Source organism: Muscardinus avellanarius, assembly GCF_963383645.1.
Source record: "Muscardinus avellanarius genome assembly, chromosome: 3".
In the NCBI taxonomy this organism is placed as follows: domain Eukaryota; kingdom Metazoa; phylum Chordata; class Mammalia; order Rodentia; family Gliridae; genus Muscardinus; species Muscardinus avellanarius.
The window spans coordinates 7,393,022-7,413,495 of NC_137788.1; the positions used below are offsets into that span (position 1 = coordinate 7,393,022).

Genomic DNA, 20,474 nt, shown 5'->3' on the forward strand with positions numbered 1-20,474 from the left:
CAATACCACCTGCACTCGGGCCTGCTGGGAAGGTTAAGTTGTAACACATGTGGAAGTAGCCGGCTAGAAGCAGATCACGGGCCAGAATTTAAATCCAACTCTGCGTGTTGCACCAATTCGCAGCGGCACCTACAATCCGAGCTACTGAGGAGGGCTAGGCAGGAGGACTGTAGGTTTACGGCTAGCCTGAGCAACTTAGCCAGGCCCTGCTTAAAAAAAAAAAAACTGGGCTTGGTGGCACACGTCTGCAATCCTCGTACTTGGGAGGCTGAGACGGGGGAGTACAGATGCAAAGACAGCTTCAACAAGTAGGGAGACTCTCAAGCAACCCAGTGAGACCCTGTTTACAATAAAAATAAAATAGGGTTTCAAGTATAGCGTGGAGGTTGAATGCCTCTGGGTTCAACACCCAGTACACAACAAAAAGGGGGGGGGATAGTTCAGTGGAGGGGCACCCCTAGGTTCCTCCCCCAGTGTGTGTGTGGGGGGCATGTTCCTAGCCTCTTCAAGCTACACATATATTTTATTTTTATTCAGAAACAGTGTTTTACTAAGTTGCTAAGGCTAAGGCTGACTGTGAATTTGAGATCCTCCTGTCTCAGCCTCCCAAGTATGGGATTACTGGTGTACACCACTAAACCTGGCTTCCTTTATTTTTACAGTTACATCTAGTTGACAAGTATTTTTTACTATTTTATTTTTGATACTAGAGATTGAAATCAGGGCATTTCACCTCTGAAGTACACCTGCAGCCTTTTCTTTTTTATAGTTATTAGTTATTGCAGGTCTGGGGATTGAACTGAGGGGCATTCTACCTCCAAGCTATACCCCTAGCCCTATTTTTTATTCTTTATTTTGAAACAGGGTCTCACTAATTTGCACAGGGTTTTACTAAGTAGCTGAGGCTGGCTGCAAACCTGCAATCCTGTCTCAGCCTTCCAGGTACTGGGATTACAAGCGTGCACCACCATGCCCAGCCCAGTTTAACAACTTTCAACCATTATATATAAAAAACAGAGCCGGGCATGGTGGCACATGCTCGTAATCTCAGCATTCGGGAGGCTGAGACAGGAGGATAGTAGTTTGTGGCCAGCCTCAGCTACTTAGTGAGGCCCTTTAAAACTCAGTGAGATCCTGTTTTCAAATAAAGAATGAAAAGTAGGGCTGAGGGTATAGATCGGAGGTAGGATGCCCCTGGGTTCCATCCCCAGCATCGCAAAAACAAAACAGTTGCCTGCCAGGTGTGAGGGGGTGTAGCTGTAATTTCAGTACTTGGAAGGCTGACACAGGAGGATTGGAGGTTCAAAGCCAGCCTCAGCAATTTAGCAATAACTTAGCAAGACCCAGTTTTATAATATAAAATAAAATAACGAGATCTAGGAGTGTAGCTTGGGTCTAGTTCCCCCCCAGCCCCCTGTTCCAATTCCCATTAGGAGAAGCAAAAGAAAGTCAGTTGGCTAATAGTGGTTTTCAGGCTGGTGGAAAGATAGATCCCTTTAGGAAAATGCTCCCTGCAAAGCTGTTTCCAAGAGCTTCTGAAACACAAAAGACATGAGCAGCTATGGAGAAGACAGCGAAGTCGGTGGGTTTTTATCAGTCGTCCCTCCCACCTCCTAGAGAAAGGCCTCACCTCCCCCTCAGTGAGCCAGCCCCCAGATATCCACAACTGGGGGCAGAAATGCAGACCCTGCCCTGGGGTTCACTCCCCAAAAGTCAGCTGGGACTCTAGGTTGGAGACGGGACACCACGCTTGGGCCCCATTTCCTGCTTCGTGTTAGCCAAAAGCTAATGTGTTGCCTGTAACTTTCCCATCGGTCCTTAAATAAACATCTCACTTCACATAAAACTCGCCCTACTTATTTTGTTGTTTTGGGAACGAGTCTCTCTGTGGCCCAGGCTGGCAGCGGATTCCTGGGCTCCAGGGACACGCCTGCCTCGTCAGCCTCCCAGGTAGCAGGGCCTCCAGGGAAACCATCGTCAGAACCCAGCTTCTGGTTTCTGTATCACCCTGGTTCTCAATGTATGTTGCTATCTTCAAATCAGTGGTTCTTCAAATGTGCACAAGCCGGGCGTGGTGGCGCACACTTGTAATCCCAGCACTAAGGAGGCTGAGACTGGAGGATCATGGTTCACAGCCAGCCTCAGCTACTTAGCGAGGCCCTCTGCAACTTAGACCCTGTTTCAAAATAAAGAATCAAAAATAGGGCAGGGAGTATAGCTTGGAGGTCGAATGCCCCTGGGTTTCATCTCCAGTACTGCAAAAAAAAAAAAAAAAAGTGTACACACACACACACACACACACTGTATTAGGGTTTTATGTGGACTTCAGGGCCTTTTATCCCTGAAGCTGCCCCAGGATGAAACTTAGCCACTAAGGCCGCCAAAGACACATGCGATGCGGGTCTGCTCCGCTAACCACCCGGCACCCAACACACAGGTTCCGGCAGGGGCCGGCAGAGCCTCCTTACCACAGAGCTGGTGCAGGGACTTCTCCGAGTAGGTGTCTCGGTCGCAGCCTTTGCCGATGTGGCTGGTCTCCAGCTCCACGGTGGCCTGCACGGAGGCCACCGGCGCGTCACACGTCTCCAGGCGGATGCTGGGGAAGACGGCCAAAGGCCCCGTGCCCGGCTCGTACTCGATCCGACTGCTCCAGCCTGGCGGGCCCGCGGGGAAGGAGAGAGCTCAGGAGTTAGACGCCTTGGCTCTAGGCGCGCACGGGGGGCAGAGGGCGCGGCCGCTCACCTTGCCACCCGGGCGTGCAGGCGGGCTCCACGCTGATCTTCACCAGCACGTCCTCCGCGGCCCTCTTATTCCCGCAGTCGTAGGCGGTGACGGTCAGCTTGTACTGGCGCTCCTTCGCAGAGTTCAGCTTCTCTGTGCTTTTTATGTAACCTGGCAGGGGAGGAAAAGCAGCAGTGAGAACCACCCTCACCTGCCGCCCCCACGGTGCAATAGAGCCGCGCTTGGAGGGATGGCTGGGGAGTGGGCTCGGGGCGGAGACCTGTCGGTGACCGTCCTCCCGAGCACGGACCGCAGGAGTCCACCCCGGACCCAGAAATGGGGGAAGCCGCGCGTGGTGGCGCACGCTTGTCATCCCGGCATCTGGGAGGCTGAGACGGGAGGATCGCGGTTCGAGGACAGCCTCAGCTACTTAGTGAGGCCCTCTGCAACTCCGTGAGACCCTGTTTCCAAAAATAAAAATAGGGCTGGGGGTGTAGCTCGGAGGTCGAATGCCCCCGGGTTCCACCCCCAGGCCTTCGGTTCACCTTGACATTCAGCAGTTTGTGTACAAGAGAATTGGAAAACAAAATACCTCAAATACATGGTCAAGCTACATTAAGTACTGCTGGCCAAAATGTTTACTTTAACCACCAAAGATAAAAGAGGGCCTGGCGCCAGAAGCGGTGGCGCACGCTTGTAATCCCCGCGCTGGGGAGGCGGAGACAGGAGGATGGCCGCGCGCTGGCTTAGGAGACCCTGTTTCCAAATAAAAATGTAAAAATAGGTCTGGGAGTGTAGCCCGGAGGTAGAAGGGCTTCCAGGAACCCCAGTACCACCAAAAAAAAAAAAAAAAAGAGGGCCTGGCAAAGGTAGCAAGATAGAAACCCTGTCTTCAGATAAGCAGAAGGACCCGGGGATATAGCCCAGCACTCACAAGGCCCTGGAAGACGGAGGAAGGAAGGAAGGGAGGGAGGGAGGTGAGAGGGGGGGGAGGGGGAGGGGGGAGGCGAGAGCCGGCAGCTGACGGCCAGGTCCCGGCCCACGCTCACCATCTTTGTCCACGGTGAAGGGCACGTCGGGGGTGACGATCTCGTAGCTGCAGATCTGGCTGAACTGGGGGGAGCAGTCGGCGTCCACGGCCTCCACCCGCAGGATGCGGTCGTGCTGCCTGCCCTCGGTGGCCGTGGCCTTGTAGGACTTCTCCCTGAACACCGGCGCGAACTCGTTCACGTCGTTCACCTGGATGTGCACAGCGGCTCTGGACAAAAGGAGGCGGACGGCTGCGCTGGGGCTGTGTTCTGTGTTCTGTGGCTTTTGTGTGTGTTTTTTGCAGTAGTGAGGTTGGAGCCCAGGGGCATTCCACCTCAGAGCTACACCCTCGGCCCTATTTTTTATTCTTTATTTTGAAACAGGGTCTCACTGAGTTGCAAGGGGCCTCACTGAGTAGCTGAGGCTGGCCATGAACCGCGATCCTCCCGTCTCAGCCTCCCAAACGCTGGGACTGCAAGCATGTGCCACCACGCCCAGCTCGCTCGCTAGCGCGCGCTCTCTCTCTCTCTCTCTCTCTCTCTCTCTCTCTCTCTCTCTCTCTCTCTCTCTCTCTCTCTCTTTTGGACGTACTAGGGATGGAACCCTTCAATCCCAGACCTATTTTATGTTTTATTTGGAAACAGGGTGTCTTAAGCCAGTGGGGCTGGCTTTGAACCTGCGCGATCCTGTCTCCGCTTCCCAAGCGCAGGGATTACAAGCATGCGCCACCATGCCCGGCCAGCTCTATATTTTTTGAGACAGGGTCTTGTTATGTTACCCAGGCTGGCCTCGAACTTGTGGTATTCCTGCCTCAGCCTTCTGGGTACCTCAGCACCAATTCTGCCCTACTTTTAAATATCCTTTTTGTGGTACCTTGATTCATAAAATTCATGATGAAGACAAAATAAACCACACTCTGTGTGTGTGTGTGTGCGTGCGCGCGTGTGTGTGTGCGTGTGCATGTGGTGCTGGGGATGGAACTCAGACCTATTTTATACTTTTTATTTGGAAACAGGGTCTCACTAAGTTGCAGACAGCCTCACTCAGTAGCTGAGGCTGGCTTTGAACCTACGCGATCCTCCAGTCTCAGCCTCCCAAGTCTGGGATTACAGGCGTGCGCCACCACACGTGACAACACACTTCATTATTTTTAAATTAGCATGGAGAAGACAGAAAGTTAAAATAGGGTTGAATCGATTCTCTCATGTCCTAAAAATAAGACAGCTGATTTAAAAAAAAAAATCAGTAATATAAAACAAGAGACTTGAGCCGGGCGTGGTGGCGCACACTTGTAATCCCAGTACTTGGGAGGCTGAGAGAGGAGGATCACATTTGCGGACAGCCTCAGCTACTTAGTGAGGCCCTCTGCAACTTAGTGAGACCCTGTTTCAAAATAAAAAACAAAAAATTTGGCTGGGGGTGTAGCTTGGAGGTAGAATGCCCCTAGGCTCAGTCCCCAGTACTGCAAATAATAATAATAATAATAATAATAATAATAATAAATTAAAAAATAAGAGACATGAGATTTTCATCAACGATCTGGGACAAGACATGAAGACAGGAGATACACCATATCAGACATCTGTTTGCTAATTATAAAGAAGGCATTTTAGCCGGGCACAGAAGTTAAATCCAAGTACTTCAGGCGGGGACAGGAGGATCCCAGGCGGGAGGCCAGCCTCAGCAACCCAGTAAGGTCCCTCAGCAACTCGGTGAGACCATGTTTTGAAATAAAAAATTAGCCGGGCGTGGTGGCGCACGCTTGTCATCCCCGCGCTCGGGAGGCGGAGACAGGAGGATCGCGCAGGTTCGAAGCCAGTCGTGCTGGCTTAAGAGACCCTGTTTCTAAATAAAAATATAAAATAGGTCTGGGAGTGTAGCCCGGAGGTAGAAGGGCTTCCAGGAACCCCAGTACCACCAAAAAAAATAATAATAAAAATAGAAATAAAAAATTAAAATAGGCCTGGAGGGGGCGGCTCGGAGGTAGAAGCCCCTGGGTTCAAGCTCTAGGACCAGCACAAAAAAAGAAAACTAAAACCCCCACGCACGCTTATGTCACTTGGGAGCCTTGGTTTCCTTATTTGGTGAGAGAAAGTCACTCATTCGCTTTTTGCCGAGCCTGCTATGAGCAGGGCTCTTGCCAGGAGCTGCCTACAAGAGTAGACACAGAGACCCTAGGCACCCAACTGCGGACCCTCGGGGACTCTTTGCCTTGGTCGTCTCAGCTCAGGGGGCAACAGCCACGTGTTTCACGCGCGCACACACCCCCCGGGGCAGGCTGTCCCACTCTGCCCGCCTGCTTACTTGTGAGACTTCTTGGCGCCGGCGCCGTCGGGGCCCTTGCCGCAGTCGTGGGCCTGGATGGTGAACGTGTAGTCTTTCTGCAGCTCGCAGTCCAGCTTCTCTTTTGAGCGAATCAGTCCCTCCCCGGTGGACTTGTCCACCACTACTGTGTCGAAGGGGACATTCTGTCCATGAATTTTAAAGCCACAAATCTCACCTGGGGAGTCAAGGCAGAACGGGTAAGAACTTCAGCCCCACGCTGTCCGCCCAGCGCTGCCCTCCCCCAGAGAGTCCCCTCAAGAACAGTCCGGCAGCCAGGGGGTCGCGGGGTCCGTGGACAAAGCGGGCACTGTGCTCGGACACGGGTGAGTTCTGGGGCTTTAGTAAAGAGAAGCAGAGTCTGGCTCTCCAAGCAGCTGGTTTACTTTGCATCCATTCATGCAGGAATACAAAAGAGAGAGGACACAGGCAGGCATTCCACAGGAGCACTTAGGGCGGCTCGAGGGTCAGGGCGTCTCGGGAGCAAACGGCCGGGCCGAGCGCCAGGCGGCCCGGCAGCTCTTTGGATTTGGACCAGAGAGAGGATAAAACGCACAGTTAAGTGTCGAGAGAGGAAGGAGCCTGAGATATAGGACCAGCACCATAATTACAGAAATTCTGTCAAGAAAAAAACCAAAATATCCCAAGAATCAAGTCTTCCTGTGTAATGAGCCTGGCTAAAATTAGGGAATCAACTGGCACATGAGAAAGGTAGAAATACCAACTTTTCAGGCATCCATTTCAACAGCGGTCATCCAGTTGCCACCGTGGGGAGGGGGCTGCTAGGACTCCCTTCACGTGAGCTTTAGCCTGTCGAGCCTAGAAAAAGACCCTCGCCCGGGGAACTTAACTACAGCTACGTGAAGAGTTTTAAAAATCCACGTTTCCATTCTTGCCCACAGGAGAACAAGCAGAAATGTTTTGATGCACGTAGGAAACTTCACAAAACATTATTTCACGTAAAAATAAGACTGAACTCTTGTACAATTCCAACGAATAGGAAATTGTTATGCAGTTCGATTCAACGAGCCAGCGACGACAACAAAAAAAATGTGTGGTTCTATCCATGGAGTTCAAATGGATGTCTGATTTCCAGATATTTCTAACCAAGGGTCTGGTTACATACAATTCCCATCCATTTTAAAACAGCAACATGGTAGGAGAATATATGGGCCAGAGGGCCTGACAGTTGCTTCTGTTTAAGGGCTGATTCCCAATTTTATAAACAGAGTTAGTGGGTTAATATTATAAGAGGGAGACAAAAGAGCCCCTGATCACCTTCTTTGGTGACGGTCACCTCAAAACTTTCTAAAGGGGAGAAAAGATAAACCCGTGTCAGTAATTCAGGACAGAGCGAAGACGGAATAAGGAAATATAGTCAAAGGTGCACAAAATACACAGAGAGCTAGACACACACTAACAATATGCTCAGTGGCCGGCTATCAGGAGAGCCGCGGGGAACCCCGTCCTCAGTAGCGAGATGCCACGCTGCACCCACTTACCAAGGGCCGCGGGCGCTGCCGACAGGGCACTGCCGCTCGTGGGGATGACACTGCCACGGGTCCCCTAGCGCCCCGCTGCCATCAGGAGGTGTCCTTCACCGCCTCGATGGCACCAATGAGTAAGCAAGCCTTGTGGTTTCTTTTTCAAGCTAAGTTCTCGTAGCTAGACCCTGGTGACATTCAACTCATCCTTAGAGTTAATCGAACAGAACTTTGGAGCAGAAGGTTTACACCTTTTGTTCTCACTGATAACACTGTTTTCTACCCCACCAGGGCCAGGAGCTTAAATGTGAACAGAAACAAGGTCAAAAGTAACTGCGGACCGCTACTTAATTAACTGTGGAGACCCGGCTACCAAGTCGACATAAAGCCAGCTGGCCGCCGTCCCCATGGACCACGGGCCCACCGCCGGGGACATGGCTTGAATCCTCTCTCTCTCTCTCTCTCTCTCTCTCTCTCTCTCCTTTCTGCAGTGCTAGGATTGAACCTGGGAGCATTCTATATCTGAGCTACATCCCCAGCCCAATTTTATTTTTTATTTGAAACAGTCTTGCTAGGTTGCCGAGATCTCGCTAAGCTGCCGAGGCTGGCTTTATTAAACCTGCCATTCTCCTGTCCCAGCCCCCAGGAGCTGCTGGCCGCCCAGCTGAATTCCCTTGCTTTGAAAGGACTTTACCATCTATCTCCCCTGAATGACACCGTTTTGTTTTGTTGTTTTTGTTTTACGTTTGTCTATTCGTGTGTGTGTGTGCGCATGCTGGGGACTAAATCCAGGGGCATTCAGCCTCTGACCTATACCCCATCCTTTGCATCTTTCTTTCTTCCTTCCTTTCTTTCCTTTGTTTTTGCAGTACTAGGGATGGAACCCAGGGGCACTCTACCTCCGACTACACCCCCAGCCCAGGGCTTTCAGACAGTGGGGCCAGCTGGTGCAAAGGCCCTGAGGCAGGATCCAGGGCCTGTGATGCTGCTGGCTGGGCTAAGGGAAAAACAAGAGAGGAGGTCTGACACCGAGGCTACACCGTGTTGGCCTCTGCGGCTCCTCTGAGATCGACTGCTTTTCCTCCAAGTGGAGAGAAAACACTGGAGGGCTTTGAGCAGAAAGAACTGGATGGCTATGTCTTCTATTCTGGAGGAAGCCACATGGCTGCTGTGCTGAACGGGAGCGGAGTCCCGGCAGAGAGGCTGAAGGCCAGACCAGCACAAGCGGGGTGGAGAGGTGCTCGGGTCCAGGAGGGTCTGAAGCAGGCAATCCTGCTGTGTTCTAAGCGAGAAACCTCCCCGTGGCCTGGGAAGCCCGGAGGACGAAGGGGGCGGGCTGGGAACCAGTGCCTCAGCTGTGGACGTGGATCTGTGTTACGCTGTGTTGGGAGGAGGCTTAGAATAGTGTCTCAAAGGTATAATTATCAAATAGAGGAATATAAATTGCTTGAAAGCACATTATGTATTTTCAGGCTGCTCTCCAAAAGACTGGATCCCATCCATTTATAATGAAACTGGCAAACTGTGGAACTATATCCTTTCCACATTTCCCCGCTGATTTTGACTCTAAGCTGGCTGTTTTCATGGTCTCCGCCAGCAGGATCCAGTGCTCAAATCCACTGGTGCTCGTTAAGCCGCTAGCCGGGCCGGCTCCCTCACCTCTGATGACTTAAGAATGGCGGGCAGCTGGCTGCTGGGGCGGGGGCGGCCTGGGCTCTGCCCTCGGGCAGACCCCGGGTTTGCATGGCTGACCGCACATCACCGCTGGGCTGCAGAGTCTGGCTCTGGTTTTAATGAGGGAGACAGAGCAGAGGGGAGAGAACTGGCTGGGCCTAGGTGGCGTTGCAGAGGCGGCCTGCAGAGGCGGCCGTCCAGGCCTGAACAGAGGCAGCTCCGCAGGAAGCCGAAGTGTCCCTGGGTGGGGCGTTTGGAAAAAGATTCGATCGATCGGAAGTCTGGGTCTGCCCGGCTTTGGGTTGATCAGTCATTTCTAGAAAACAGAGGCACGGAGAGAGGAAGGCGGGTGCCATGCTCCGGGCCGGCCATCTTTCCCCACCAACTGCTGGCTTGCTCGGAGTGTTTTAAAGCGGATCCCAGGCACCCTATGGCTTCGTCCAGAGACTTTAACGCAACCACAATAACACCATTGGGCCAAGCAAATGAACAGTCATCCCGTAGATGGTTTTGTAGTGAGAATCTCGCTGCTTCTGAACTTGCGGTCATTTAGGACCACCTTCTCCTTCTCCCCCAGCGGGGACCAACTTCTGTCAACCACACGCCACGCTCCCAGGAGCTCATTTACTTATTTATTTTATTGTATGTGGTACTGGGGGTGGAACCCAGGGGCTTTTCTACCTCCGGGCTACACTCCCAGACCTATTTTATATTTTATTTGGAAACAGGGTCTCACTGAGTTGCTGAGAGCCTCACTAAGTAGCTGAGGCCGGCTTCGAACCCGTGCGATCCTCCTGTCTCAGCCTCCCAAGCGCGGGGATTACAAGCGTGCGCCACCACGCCTGGCAATTTTCAACTTTAAAGTTGTCACTGACTCCTCCTCCTCTTGGCTTCCCAGTCATCAAAGTTATACCACACTAAGAGGTCCCACAGCACCTGGACGGACGAAATGGAACCACTACTTTTTTTTTTGGTGGGTCTGTGGATGACCTCCAAGCTACACCCCAGCCCTATTTTTTGTTCTTTATTTTTGAAACAGGGTCTCACTGGGTTGTAAAGAGCCTCACTAAATAGCTGAGGTTGTGCGCGAACCACGAGCCTCCTGTCTCAGCCTCCAGAATGCTGGGACTACAAGCGTGCGCCACCACGCCCGGCTTATGTTCGCTGCTCTGCTCAGGGCTCAGGCAGGAGGGAGGGAATGCGCAGATGCTGGGCTGTGCGCACACACCCAGGGGAGGGGACGCGCTGCGGACCGACTGCACCTGCAGGGAAGGGGCCGGGCTGCTGCCTTCCCTGACCCCCTTCACAGCTCTGCTTGGCCTTGGTGTCCACATTCACCAACGGGGGCCCAGGCTGCCCCTTAATTTGGGCGACTTTCAGCTTTCTTGCTTCAGCCCGTTTGGTTCTAATGGGGCTGTATGCCCAAGTTCCACAAATATACAGAAATAATGACCACACCCGAAGGTCACACTGTCCCAGCTAGACGCCAATGGCAGCAGCTCCTCAGACCTGAGTGTGCCGAGAATGGGAGCCCCGTCCCCAGATACTCAGCGGTTCAAGGGACAGAGTTCAGTAATACTTTTTTTTTTTTTTTTTTTTGGTGGTACTGGGGTTCCTGGAAGCCCTTCTACCTCCAAGCTACACTCCCAGACCTATTATTTACATTTTTATTTGGAAACAGGGTCTCCTAAGCTAGCGTGCATGGCTGGCTTCGAACCTGCGCGATCCTCCTGTCTCCGCCTCCCAAGCGCGGGGATTACAAGCGTGCGCCACCACGCCCGGCCAGTAATACTTTTAAAACAGGGTCCCACTAAGTTGCTAAGGCTGGCCTCAAACCTACGATGCACGGAGTCCTTAGAACAGCCTCCAGCACCCTGTGGTCCTGAGTGTGGGCTGCGCCGCCACCCCTGATAGCCACTCTCCTCCTCATGGACCCCGGCTGCGCTCAGTGTCACTAAAACCCACCGAAGCTCAAAGTGAAGCGGCAGATCTGGCCTCTGTCTAACACAAAAAGCATTTTATTTTTAGTTATTTGTTATTCTTTTTTTGTGTGTGGTACTGGGGGTGGAACCCAGGGGCTTTTCTACCTCTGGGCTACACTCCCAGACCTATTTTATATTTTATTTGGAAACAGGGTCTCACTAAGTTGCTGAGAGCCTCACTCAGTAGCTGAGGCTGGCTTGAACCTGCGCGATCCTCCTGTCTCAGCCTCCCAAGCGCTGGGATTACAAACTGCGCCACCACACCCAGCTCCACAAAAAGCATTTTATAAAACTAAGAAAATGTAATATTACTGGTCACAGTGGCACACACCTGCCATCCTAGCACTGGAGAGGCTGAGATGGGAGGACAGCAGGCTTGAGGCCAGTCCCAGCAACTCAGTAAGACGCTGTTGCAAAACTGAAAATAAAAGTGCTGGAGGTGTGGCTCAGAGGTAGAATGCTCTGGGTTCAATCCCCAGTAGCTGCCCCACCTCCAAAAAAAACTGAAAAAATAAGTGATTGGTTTTTTTCTCCTTCTTTCTTGGTGGTACTGGGATGGACCCAGGGGCTTTCTACCTCTGGGCTACACTCCCAGACCTATTTTTTTTTTACATTTTATTTAGAAACAGGGTCTCACTAAGTTCCTGAGAGCCTCACGAAGTAGCTGAGGTTGGCTTCGAACCTGTGCGATCCTCCTGTCTCAGCCTCCCAAATACTGGGATTACAGGTGTGCGCCACCACACGCACCCTCAGCATCCTCTCTTTAAAATGGGACTGGCAGCCGATGTGGTGGCGCACGCTTGTAATCCCCGCACTTGGGAGGCGGAGACAGGAGGATCGCGCAGGTTCGAAGCCAGCCGCGCTGGCTTAAGAGACCCTGTTTCTAAATTAAATATAAAATAGGTCTGGGAGTGTAGCCCGGAGGTAGAAGGGTTCCATCCCCAGCACCACCAAAAAAATTAATTAATTAAATTATATTAAATGGGACTGGCCAGAAGAAAAAGCGCTCAACTCATAAGGTTGTAGAGGATTCAATACAAGCTCTTATTTGTAAAGCTTTGGGACATGCCTGGAGCGCTGTTATCAGCGCTCTATGAGCCAAGGTATTATTAACAATGTGGCAGGACCGTGTTCCACAAACAAGGGGGCTGTATACAGCTGGCGCTTCATAAAGAAAGGGCTGAGGGGCAAATGCAGACACTTCAGTCACAATGAAAAGCAGATAAATCCCCTCAAAACCACATTCCGGACAGCCCCACGGAGGTCACCCACAAACGTCACCCTCCTGAGGAGGAGCTGTGTCTAGTGACCAAATGCAGTGTGCACGGGCGTGCAAGCACGTGTGTGTACCCACGGCACTCAGGATCCTGAGACCCACAGGCAGTGCTGCCAACCCCAAAAGACCACCTGAGCCGCCGGATGGGGCCTGCGCTCGCTCCCGCGCCCCCTCCCTCCCTCCCTCCCTCCGTCTCAACCAGTAAGCAGGTGCAGAAGTGAGAAGCGTCCCGCACCCACCAAGTCCTCAGGAGCTGCCCGGCAGGTGATAGTCCGGAAATGGGATGGAGCGCTGGACCACAATGACGTGCGCGCTTGTTTTATTTACTTGTTTACTTGTTTTGTGGTGCTGAGAACTGAACCCAGGGCATCTCTCTCTAGGCTATCATCCCTGCTTGCTTGCTCGCGCGCGCTCCCTCTCTCTCTTTCTCTCTCTCTCATTTATTTATTTATTCTATTTATTTATTATTGTGAAACAGGGTCTTGCTGAGTTCCTGAGGGCCTTGCTAAATTGCTGAGGCTGGCCTCAAACCTGCCATCCTCCTTTCTCAGACTACCTACCGCATACTGGGATTACAGGCATGTGTCACCACGTCCAGCTTACAATTTTACCCCCCATTTTTTTTCAGTACTGGGAATGGAACTCGGGGCGCTCTACCTCCGAGGCACATCCCCAGCCTAATTATTTTATTCTTTATTTTTTTATTTTTTATATAATTTTGGGTTTATTATGCTGAGCTTATTTTTTTAATTCTTATTTTTTTTGGTGGTGGTATTGGAGGTGGAACCCAGGAGCTTTCTACCTCCCAGCCATACTCCCAGAACTATTTTTTTTAATATATTTTATTTGGAAACAGGGTCTCACTGAGTTGCTGAGAGCCTCGCTAAGTTGCTGAAGCTGCCTTTGAACCTCGCAATCCTCCTGTCTCCGCCTTCCAAGTGCGGGGGGTGGGGGGGGTGGGGGGGTGGGATTACAAGCATGCGCCTCCACGCCCGGCTTTATTCTTTATTTTGAAACGGTCTAAGTTGCGGAGCACCTCACTAAGTAGCTGAGGCTGGCTGCGAACCTGCTCCACCTGTCTCAGCCTTAAAATACTGGGATTACAAGCGTGCGCCACCACGCCCGGCTACAATTTCATTGTTTAAACAGATTTTCAGAAACAACTCCATGCTTATTTCCCTCAATTAAATTTTAACCATGTTTTACTATGTCCCTCAATTTGAGGGACTATGTTTACTATGTCCCTCAATTTTACTATGGTAAAATTATTGTGCAACATGTTTTATACATGTTCATCCAATTGGTCTTTTTGTGTGTGGGGGGGTGCTGGGGATGGAACCCAGGGGCATTAGGCCTCTGAACTACATACACCCCCTGCCCTATTTTTTTTTTTTAATTCTTTATTTTGAAACAGGGTCTCGCTGAGTTGCAGAGGGCCTCACTGAGTAGTTGAGGCTGGCCGCGAACCGCGATCCTCTAGTCTCAGCCTCCCTCCCGAGTGCTGGGATTATTACAAGCGTGTGCCACCACGCCCGGCTTATTCTTTTATTTGGAACAGGGTCTCACTAAGTTGCTGAGGCTGGCTGCAAACCTGCGATCCTCCGTCTCGGCCGTCTAAGTCCTGGGATTACAAATGTGCACCACCGTGCCGGCTACAGGAGTTTGGATCTGGAAGAACTCATGTCAAAACTGATCTTTTTGTGTTTTTTTTCCAGCCCCTCCCAAAACTGACCTTTAAAATCTGTTCTGACTCGCCGGGCGTGGTGGCTCACGCTTGTAATCCCCGTGCTTGGGAGGCGGAGACAGGAGGATGGCGCGGGTTCGGAGCCAGCCACGCTGGCTTAAGAGACCCTGTTTCCAAATAAAAATATAAAATAGGTCTGGGAGTGTAGCCCGGAGGTAGAAGGGCTTCCAGGAACCCCAGTACCACCAAAAATAAAAAAATAAATAAATAAAATAAAATAAAATCTGTTCTGACTCTGCAGCCAGGAAAGGTGACGCAGCAGCCCACTCCGATGCGGACGCTCGCTCGCTGAGTAGCTGTGATCTGGAAGACGCCATTAAACCTCAGCAACGCAGAAAGCTAGCCCACGAGTCTCCAGAGCCACCCAGAGGTGGCTGCTATCAAGACGCGCGTTACCACCTCAGAAGTAACCCAGGCCAAGAATGTATTAGAAATTTATTGAGTGTGAATCTAGGGCTGGGTGTTTTGGCACGCCTGTAGCTCCAGGGCTTGGGAGGCTGAGCTAGGATCACAGCTTCAAAGCCAGCCTCAGCAATTTAGTAAGGCCCGCTGCAACTTAGTGAGACCCCGTTTCCACATTAAAAACTAGAATAGGGCTGAGGATGTAGCTCAGAAGTAGAATGCCCAGCACCACACAAAAAAAGTAAATCTAAACCAGGCATGGTGGTACAAACCCTCAAGCTTAGTACTTGGGAGGCTGAGACAGGAGGACCGCAGGTTTGAGGACGGACTCAGCAACCCAGGGAGAGTCTCAGTAACCTAGTGAGTCCTTGTTTCAAAACGAAAAGTAAAAAGTGCTGGGGCTGTAGCATGGAGGCAGGATGATCCTGGATCAATCCCTAACACCACACACACACACACACACAAAAGTGAATCGATGTCAAAAGCTTTTCTCCATAAACTGCTCAACTTTTCCCCAGGAGTCTTTACAAGTAGTGGAAATGTAAGATGCAAGAAGACTGTGGGGCAGGGCGCTCTGGGCCCGGGCGGCCCCGGGCGGGCGCGTGAACAGGACGGTGGGGCTCGGTGGGGCTCGGTGGGGCTCGGGCTGCTGGAGCCGCGCCCGGGAGGCTACAGCAAGACGAGGCCCTGGTGACAAAAACAGCATTTGCTTTTCAACTCCCAGAACAGGTTTTTATCGATTACCCTGACTCCTAAAAGCAAACTAGGCGGAGCCTAGGAGCCACAAGCCAGCTTCTGCCATGGCGCCGTCCCCGAGAGGCGCCGAGTGACCCAGAGGGGCGGGCGGCTCCCTGTCCGGTCCGAATTTCCCAAGAGGAAACGCTCCACGTGGTACCTGCGAAGCGCAGCGGCGCGTCCTTGTCCAGGGCGATCAGGGGAGGGTCGAGCAGCACCGTGTTGTCGTTCTCGGTGACGATCCCGTGGTAGGTGGGCTCAAGCCACGGCTTGTGCTTGTTGACTGCATTCGAAACAAAGGACGAAGGGAAGAGACGAGGTCACAATCACCGTCTACTGCCTTTGAAGGCATACATTTATTTTGGGCAGCACTGGGAAGGGGACCCAGGGCCTTGGGCATTCCCTAACACCTAACCCCGTCGGACCCCGTATCTATTGTCAAATAATAGAGCTCTTATTGGGTTAGAAGGCAATATTTGCATTGTTGTTCTGAGGATCGAAACCAGGGGAGTCCTATCTCTGGGCTACACCCCAGCCATTTTTTTAATTTTTATTTTTTAATTTTTTATTGGTGTATTATATTCATACATCATATCGGGGTAAGAAACTTGTGTGGACATGCATGTACACATCACTGATTTAATGCCCCTAGGTTCCACCCCCTAGTACCACAAAAACTAAAAATAAATAAAACCTGAAGATTATTCCAATTCTAAGTCCATTAATCTCTTGACTGAAACTAAATGAATTCGTTGCCTTTAGCCCGATGGGATTGTACAAACACTGGGCAGAGCGCACTGCAGAAGTCCGGGACGGGCGACGGCGCGGCATGAGCGGCCTGCTGCCTGCACGCAGAGCCTGCAGCTCCGAGTGGTCAGTGGTTGGGGTGGGGGCAACTTCATAGCTACAGTCCCCGCTCTTTTATTTTTCCTCCCCAGTATTCTAATTTTAAAATTCAGAATTTCTAAATTGCTTTTTTAAACTAGTAGAGGAATAGAGCGATCCGGCCAGTTCCAGAGACTGAACTTTTCAATATTTAATGGATGGCATTTTTAATATTTCATCACATTCAATTTGCATTATAAAACATTCATAAAACAAGTGACTGATATTTCTGTAACGCCCCCCCCCAGTCACCAAGGCACGAGACTGCCGGCCACAAGTGCAGACGTGTGGTCTGCCCGGCCTCAGCTCACCAGGTTCTAGATCATTAAAAACCATCGTGGCGCACGCTTGTCATCCCAGCATTCGGGAGGCTGAGACCTGGAGGATCGCGGTTCGCGGACAGCCTCAGCTACTTAGTGAGGCCTCTGTAACTCGGTGAGACCCGGTTTCAAAATAAAGAATAAAAAATAGGGCAGGAGGTATAGCTCAGAGGTTGAATGCCCCTGGGTTCCATCCTCAGACCCACACACACACACAAAAAAAAAAAAAAAAACACCAACTGCCCTGGACATGGTGGTGCACACCTGCAATCCAGGCTGGCAGCCCGAGACAGGAGGACTGCAGGCCCAAGGTCAGCCTCAGCAACTGAGCAAGATCTTGTGGGTTTTTTTTTTTTGTTGTTTTTGTTTTTTGGTACTAGGGATTGATCTACCTCCAAGTTATAACCCCAACCCGATTTTATTTCTTATTTGCAAACAGGGTCTCGCTAAGTCGTGGAGGGCCTCCCTAAGTTGCTACGGCTGGCTTTGAACCTACAATCCTCCTGTCTCAGCCTCCCAAGTACTGGGAGAACACATGTGCACCACCATGCCCAGCTAAGACCTTATTTAAAAATAAAAATAGGAGCCAGGTGTTGTGGCCCACCCCTATAATCCCAGAACTTGGGAGGCTGAGATAGGAGGATCGTAGGTTTGCGTGCTCAGCCTCCCAAGCAGGGATTATAGCGGTGTGCCACAACACCTGCCTAAGGTTAACTTTAAACATAAGTTATGCCTCCTGGGCCTGGGGGTGTGCTTTGGTGGTCAAGCACCTGCCTAGCATGCAAAATGCCCCGGGTTCCATCCTCAACACACACACACACACACACACACACACACGTCAAGAATCCTAGCATATCCCTCACCCCTGCTCTGTGGGCTAATGAGGCTGGTCCCCTTGCCCAAGTCACAAGCACGCAACCCCAGCGGCTGCTCCCAGTGCCGCATGCTAGCCACGACAGGCTTCGGCACCGATGCCACCCCTTTGAAGGTACTCGTTTCTCAGCAGAAATCCACCATCTCCAAATAAAAACTGGGTGGGTGCCTCTTCTTTCAGAACACCTAGATTGGTCCTAGGGTCCCTAAAGTAACGGCTGAGTGTTTCGAGAGAGTGTAGGCATTCTACCTGTGAATCCTAGACTGTTCTACTGAAGATCCTTTTAACCTTGAGCCATCGGAAGAGCCTGCAATTAAGGACTACAGCCACCAGGGGGCAGCAGGTGCCTTTGCCCGCACACCCCATCCGCGCTGACCAAAACAGCTAGCTACTTACTGAAGGCGTATTATCAGGCCCTCTCTTAAGAGGATATGCCCAGGAAGGTGGCTTAAACAGAGCGTTTAAAATCTCCAGCTGCTACTCAAAATACATTTGAAATAGATAGGATATTTACAAGAGTTACAAAATCAAAATAAAATTAGACATCATTCTCTCAGTACTGTTCCCACTCATACTTTTTCTTTTGTTCTTTATTTTTCTTTTCTTTTTTGCCACACTGGGGATGGAACCCAGGGGCATTCTACCTCCGAGCTCCACCACCCCGCCCCAGCCCTATTTTTCATTCTTTATTTTGAAACAGGGTCTCACTAAGTAGCTGAGGCTGTCCATGAGCCTGCGATCCTCCTGTCTCAGCCTCCCAAGTACTGGGCACACATGCGCCACCATACCTGGCTAATTTTTTTTTTTTTTTTTAATTTGGAGACAAGGTCTCACTAAGTTGCTAAGGCTGGTTTTGAACCTGAGATCCAGCAGGTCTCGCAGCTCAGTCTTCCATCCAGGACACCGCTGCTGCTCACAACCTGTGGGTCACACAGTCACAGGCCCCCCCCAAAAGCCGCGAGGGTGGGGAAGCGCGATTCCACCAGGTACGTGGGCAGCAGAGCCAGCAAGGCCCTGCACACACGCAGGACCGACCAGGGCTGGGACCGGCAAGATGTCCTCAGAGGGACCGCTGGGGTTCCTTGGGCGTGAGGAAACGTCTGAAACTGAACTATAGCACTTATAAGTTAAAGGTGAGAGCGTGAGCCCAGCTCTGGGCTGAGCAAGACCGAGACAAATGCCCAGCTCTAAGGGTGTGAGACCACTTAGCTACCCCATACCTAGGTAAGCACCGTGAGCCAGGGAGAGGCACCTGCCTCCTTCCAGGCCTTGAGAGGGCCCCTAGGCACCTGCCGGAGGCCCAGCAAGCATTTCATGGCAAGTTAATCACAAGCGAGAGCTAAGTTTTAGCAGTAACTGTGAAGGCCGACGGGCCAGGGCCGAGGGAACCTGCAGGGGCAGGGTCGTTCCGAGACCACCTCCCAGTCAGCGGCTCCTACGTACACGACTTCCACTGAAGTAACTTCCCAGCCTCCAACAGTTACAGGCCTTATTTTGGCTTTTTATTCAACAAAGGAAAAAAAGAGAAGCAGTATTCTACCACGATACTGTCAAGTATAAAGCAAACAAAACACCTGGCATTTTGGTTTAACCAAAAAGGAGACTTTTTTCTTTTTGGGCAGTACTGGGGATGGAAGATGGAACCCAGGGACATTCTACCTCCAAGCTGCACCCCCAGCCCTATTTTTTTCTTTATTTGGAAACAGGGTCTCACTGAGTCGTAAAGGGCCTAAGTGGCCGAGGCTGTCTGCAAACTGCTGTCTGCAAACCGTGGTCCTCCTGTCTCAGCCTCCCAAATGCTGGGATTACAAGTGTGCACCACCACGCCCAGCTAACCAAAAAGGAAACTTTAATCAACCAAAGTGGTGCCCTAGGCACATGCTATTTACATATAATTATTCCAGGTCATTCCCAGTAATAAGTTTGGCTAATACAGCATCGGTTTCTTCTGATTGCAAATATATTTTAAAATTATCCGATTTTGTTTCTAAAACTGAACCCTTCCAAAGGATCTCCAAATTCTGTTAAGCACAGGTTTAAGGGTTTCTATTCACAATCCTAAATAAACTGGTACTAGGAATGGAACCCAGGGGGTTTCTACCTCCAAGCCACACCCCACCCCCATTTTACTTTTTATTTTGAAACAGGGTCTTACAGCTGGGCATGGTGTCTCTGTACTTGGCAGGCTGAGACAGCAGGATCGCAGGTTTGCAGCCAGCCTCAGCTTAGTGAGGCCCTCTGCAACTTAGGGAGGCCCTGTTTCAAAATAAGGAATAAGCCGGGCATGGTGGTGCACACTTGTAATCCCAGCATTTGGGAGGCTGAGACTGGAGGATCGCAGTTTGCAGACAGCCTCAGCTACTTAGTGAGGCCCTCTGCAGCTCAGTGAGACCCGGTTTCAAAATAAGGAATAAAAAGCCAGGCGTGGTGGCGCACACTTGTAATCCCAGCATTCGGGAGGCTGAAACCAGGAGGATCGCTGTTCGCAGACAGCCTCAGCTACTTAGTGAGGCCCTCTGCAACTCAGTGAGACCTGGTTTCAAAATAAAGAAAAAATAGGGCAGGGGTTGTAGCTCAGAGGTCAAATGCCCGTGGGTTCCATCCCCAGACCCGCAAAAAAAAAAAAAACCTAAATAAAATAAAATAAAAAATAGGGCAGGGGATGTACCTCGGAGGTCAAATGTCCCTGGGTTCCATCCCAAACCCACACACACACACAAAAAAAAAGAAATAAAAAATAAGACTGGGAGTGTAGCTCGGAGGTAGAATGCCCCTGGGTTTAATCTCCAGTTCTGGGGGGGAAAAAATAGAAGCAGAATCTTGCTAAATTGTTGAGGCTGGCCTTGAACCGTGGTCCTCCTGTCTCAGCCTCCCAAGTACTGGGATTACAGGCAGATGCCATCAATCCTGGATTCAATTTTAAAGAGTTCTGTGTATCAGACACCGATTAGACCAGGGCTTTTCAGTCCCAGCACTACAGTACTCGGAGCCAGATCATTTCTGGCTGGGGCTCCTGGTGCCTTGTG

General features: G+C 51.1%; 1 protein-coding gene across 1 annotated transcript in view; it reads right to left on the minus strand.

Annotated features, from left to right (window-relative positions):
* The window catches only part of CLSTN1 (calsyntenin 1), a gene marked incomplete at both ends in the record, with an annotated part of 54,511 nt that overhangs the window by 13,468 nt on the left and 20,569 nt on the right, over nucleotides 1-20,474 (minus strand). Inside the window, 6 exons of the mRNA XM_080691275.1 lie at nucleotides 2,469-2,654; nucleotides 2,743-2,892; nucleotides 3,771-3,979; nucleotides 6,055-6,250; nucleotides 7,351-7,380; nucleotides 15,530-15,652. Of these exons, the coding sequence (XP_080547401.1) occupies nucleotides 2,469-2,654; nucleotides 2,743-2,892; nucleotides 3,771-3,979; nucleotides 6,055-6,250; nucleotides 7,351-7,380; nucleotides 15,530-15,652 (894 nt within the window). The remainder of the gene's footprint in view (nucleotides 1-2,468; nucleotides 2,655-2,742; nucleotides 2,893-3,770; nucleotides 3,980-6,054; nucleotides 6,251-7,350; nucleotides 7,381-15,529; nucleotides 15,653-20,474) is intronic.